This window comes from Petaurus breviceps, unplaced genomic scaffold, assembly GCF_028583685.1.
Source record: "Petaurus breviceps papuanus isolate PSGF00001 unplaced genomic scaffold, PetGlider_PUasm1.0 189, whole genome shotgun sequence".
Taxonomy (NCBI): domain Eukaryota; kingdom Metazoa; phylum Chordata; class Mammalia; order Diprotodontia; family Petauridae; genus Petaurus; species Petaurus breviceps.
In genome coordinates, this window is record NW_027185809.1 from 75670 (window position 1) to 80519 (window position 4850).

Genomic DNA, 4850 nt, shown 5'->3' on the forward strand with positions numbered 1-4850 from the left:
AAGCAATTGGGGTTAAGTAACTTGCTCAAGGTTACACAGCCAGTTATTACTTCTGGGTGTGGTGCTAAGTATCAGAGCCCTAAATATCAGAACCCCATCAGAGCCCAGGTCATTCCAACTCTGGGGCCAGTGCTCTTCCTCACTGAGCCACCTGGCCGCCCCTAAGCAATTGGGGTTAAGTAACTTGCTCAAGGTTACACGGCCAGGTGTTTCTGGGTGGGTGCTAAGTGTCTGAGCCCGGGATTCAATCTCCAGGTCTTCTCAACACTGGAGCCGGTGCTCTTACTCACTGTGCTACCTGGCTGCCCCTTGAACCACTTTCAAGAACAACAAAGATGTACTTTGGTACTTAAGTACCAAATTTAAACTTAATTTAACATACAAAAAATACTGCTTATAGTGCTATTAAAAGATTTTTAATTAATGCCTTATGGACCATCATCTTGAACCGCTTGAAATACTAAATGGGAACCACAACCCTAGTTTATTAGGTAAGAATAATCTGTTCTATTCTACTATCCTTTAAGAGTACCAAAGTTTAAACAACTTAACGCTCCAGCAGGACCATCAACTTCTGGAGTACCAATATATGACAGGTAACATTCAAGTGGTCTTCTTATTACCCATGTGATTTCAAAGAATACTATTATTCTAGAAAGAAGAATAAGTTAAAATTCTGGTGTCAAACCTAGTATGATAATTTGATATAATTCCAAATATAGGAATCTATAAAACTATACTAAACTTAATGCATTAGCCACTGACTTCATATAAACATATTTTCATGAACTTCAAGGTTAAATTTGAAAACACATGAAAGCCTATTTCCCCGAAATCATAAAAAAGTGCCTTTAAATGTAGCAGGCAGTCAAATATTTGTGGACTTAAGGAAAATAAGGGAGGTAAGAAAAAACCAGTAAGAAACATATTATATCACACAAATTACATTATATATTAATAACAATATATTAATATTACTTACATGTTCTGAAGGTCTTCAACTATGGCTGTAAAAGAAACCTAGAAATGGAGAAATTACAGTAATAAGTACAGTATATTTCCCCCCATATCGTGACTGGGTAATAAATGCAAAAGTAAATACTCCCATTAAAACCCCCCCAAATATAATTCTATTTGAAGCAATTTTATCTGTAATTTCAAAGTGACAAAAATTACTCAAAAGGTTATATTACAGTAAGCATTTTATGAGATGAGGAGATTGAGACTCCAAGACTTAAAGGGATTTGCACAAGGTCCTAGGCAATAAAAGTTAAGAGTCAGGTCTCAATCTTAAGTCCAGGACTCTGGCCACCACAACATTCTAGCACAAGGTTCCCTAAAGATTTAAGTACCAAGCTTGTCAGCATTAAAAAGAAATTAATAGAAAATTAATAGAAAATTAACACAACTTAAACTTTCCTAAAGAATTAGTGAGATGGGGGCAAGGGGAGAAAAGTGGGAAGTTACTTTTGACATGATTACACAAGTAGCTTCTCTGGGAATTACTGTCATTACTTAGAATGCCCTTGAATGCTCAAATCTTCTAATTACAGGTACCTGAATCAATCTCACTTCATTCAGATCTAACGATGCTACAAACTTTTTAATCTCCCATAACAATAGATGAGGTATTAGAGCACATGAAGAAAGGATGCACTTCCAGGAGCTTTTGTCCAGTTAGAGAAAACAGTGCATGTGCAATTAAAGAACTAGAACATAAGTGCATTACAGTTTGAAGCATACTATTTTCACTTTTATTTTTATAGGGTTTTTTTCTTTTGTTCTGTTTCTTCTTTCACAATATGACTTACAGGATATAGCCTATATCAAACTGCTTACTGTCTTGGGGAGCGGGGAGAAGAGGGAGGCAAGGAGAAAATTTGGAACTCAAAAAATTTATTAAAAAATAAATGTTAAAAATTGTTTTTATATGTAATTGGGAAAAAATTACTATTTAAAACAAACAAAAATAAACAAATAGCTTTGGGCCCCACATGCGCACACGTGCACACTAACACACACACACACACACACACACACACACACACACACACACACACACACACACAGTATAAAGGAGTCCAAAGCACTATGATATGGGGCCAGAGTAGGGGGGAGAGAGGAGGAGGGAGTGGGATTACTTCCAACTTTTGGAAGATACAAGACAGTTCTCTTCTCGTTTGTTTATGCAATCACTCTGTACAGTTCTCCTACCCCCTTTCAGGCTCCTTTACTGGCTCATATCACATGCCTGCACTTGAGTGTCCCCCTAAACTTTATTCCTCACCTTTTTACTTTAGACCCTCTTTAAAACCTCATCAAATTCCATGGGTTTAAGGGGTGGCTAGGTGGCACAGTGACTAGAGCACCGGCCCTGGAGTCAGGAGAACCTTAGTTCAAATCTGGCCTCAGACACTTAACACTTACTAGCCATACAACATTGGACAAGTCACTTAACCCCAACTATCCTGCCTTACTCCCTCCAAAAAAAAAAAAAAAAAGAAAAAGGGAAAAGAAAAGATTCCATGGGTTTGTTACCTCTATGCAGATGACCCCTGAGCTCTAGTTTCTTTAGTTCCCATGTCCTATTCCCCCCATCTAATCAAGAGACATCTCAAATTTCATGTCTCCAAGGCACCTCAAACTCAAAATATCCAAAAAGAATTTTTCTCCCAAAACGCACCTTTCTTCCAAACTTCCCTTATCTTTGGGAGCACTATGATCCTTCCAGTCACCCAGGGTCACACATTCAGGTATTATCTTCAACTCCTCACACTTCATATCTAATCAACTGTCAAGGTTAAGAGTTTCTACCTCTAGACGATCTCTTAAACCAGTCCCTTCTTTCTATTCACGCAGCTACCACCCTGGGTCAAGCCCACATAACCCTGTAACAGCTTCCTAACTGACCTGGCCTTCCTCAATCTCTTCCCCTCTCCAATCCTTCTTCCACAAAGCTGCTAAAGTGATTTTCCTAAATTTAGACTAACCATGTTATTCTCCTATTCAATAAACTTAAATTTCCCCCCCTACTGTCTTAAGGGTCAAATAAAAACTTGTTTAGCACTTAAAGTCCTTTGCAATGCAGCCACACATTTTCTTTCTAACCTTATTATAACTTTAACATTCCTTCACTTCCTGGATTCTATAATATGGTCAGACTGGTCTTGCTATTTGTCACACATGATAATCTATCTCCCACCTCCATGACTTTGTACTAGATAAATTCTATACCTGGAATGAAAACTCTTCTTAACTCTACCTTACAATTCCTTCTTTCCTCCAAAACTCAGTTTAAACACCACATGCTACGTGAAGTCTAATGAGGCACTTCCCACCACTGGTGCCTCTCCTTTCCATTACTTTATTTTTGTTTTACATGCGTATATACTGTCATCTCAGACAGAGGGCAGAGACTGATTCATTGTGTCTAACAGAGTCCTAGCACAGAGTATTAATACTTTTTTACTGACTGACAGAGATAACATTTGAATTACACTTCAGAAGGTAGGAAGGGAAAAGGGTATATAATACAAATATAACACGAAGGAAGCTGTAGAGGAGGGACAGTATGGGATACGTTGAGTAGATGGAAAAAATGTAGAAAATTAAGATGACTGGATGGAGCCAAGTTGGCAGAAGTCCAACAGGATTTACGCGTGGCTCTTGCTTCTACCTCCTCCGATACATGTAAAAAATGATTCTAAACAAATTTTTGAGCTACGGAACCCACAAAGGGACAGAGAGTAACAAATCTCCCCCTGAAGGCAGCCTGGCAGAAAGGGGCTAATGCACTGAGCTAGGAGCCCAGCCCAGTCCTGCGTGAGCCCCAACCAGCACCCAGACCAGCCAGAGCAGACTTCAGGAGAGGGAATCACCAGCATCTGTGGCAGTTTCCAGACTTCTCAACCCATAAATGGCAAAGAGCAAGTCAAAGGTCAGTGTGGAACTCTGTTGGAACAGGGGTGGATGGAAGAGCATGGTCTGGCCCTGCCCCCAGGAAGAGAAGCAGAGCAGTAGCTGCCTCAGGATTGTAGGGGGAACAAGCGACCATTCAGAAGGGAATTGCTCTTGCTTTGACCTGCTTGGATCTGGGTCACAGTTTTGGGTGGTGGTCCTGGGGTGTGTGGCAAGGTGCCACAGCTTGTGGGGGCTGCAGAAAGGGCACCCTCCTAATTGCTCTGGAAGCCACAAAAACCCCAGTGATTTGGGACAAAGCTTTCTCAATTCTTAAAGCAGAGTTCTACCATGGCAAAGAGTTCAAAAGTCAAGTAACGGACTGGCAACATGAACAAGCAAAGGAAACGCAATCCTACCATAGATTCCTTTTTCAGGGACAAAAGGGATCAAAGCACGGGATAGGAGGCAGACAACAAAGCCAGAACTCCTGCCTTAAAAGCTCCCAAGAGGGGCGGCTGGGTGGAGCAGTGAGTAACGCACCAGCCCCAGAGTCAGGAGGACTGGAGTTCAGTTCCGGCCTCAGACACTTAACACCCACACAAAAAAATTAGCCGTGTAACCTTGGGCAAGTTACTTAACCCCACTGCGCCTAGGAAAAAAAAAAGAGCCTAGACACCATCTTTCAGGAAATTATCAAGCAAAATTGTCCCGATATTCTAGAACCAGAGGGCAAAATAGAAATTGAAAGGATTCACCGCTCACCTCTTGAAAAAGATCCCCAAAAGAAAACTCCTAGGGATATTATAGACAAATTGCAGAGTTCCCAAGTCAAGGAGAAAATATTGCAAGCAGTCAGGAAGAAACAATTTGAGTATTGTGGAAACACAATCAGGATAACACAAGATCTAGCAGCTTCTACATTAAGAGACTGAAGGGCTTGGAATACGATA

The 4850-nt window shown here is 40.5% G+C and overlaps 1 protein-coding gene across 17 annotated transcripts in view; it reads right to left on the bottom strand.

Moving 5' to 3' along the window:
• The window catches only part of KTN1 (kinectin 1), a 155928-nt gene that overhangs the window by 57765 nt on the left and 93313 nt on the right, over nucleotides 1-4850 (bottom strand). For all 17 annotated transcript variants that reach the window (XR_011169002.1, XM_069091744.1, XM_069091750.1 and 14 more), the window contains one exon: nucleotides 983-1020. Coding sequence is in view for 16 of the 17 variants with exons in the window: in XM_069091744.1 (XP_068947845.1) it covers nucleotides 983-1020 (38 nt within the window). In the remaining variant the exon portion in view is untranslated. The remainder of the gene's footprint in view (nucleotides 1-982; nucleotides 1021-4850) is intronic.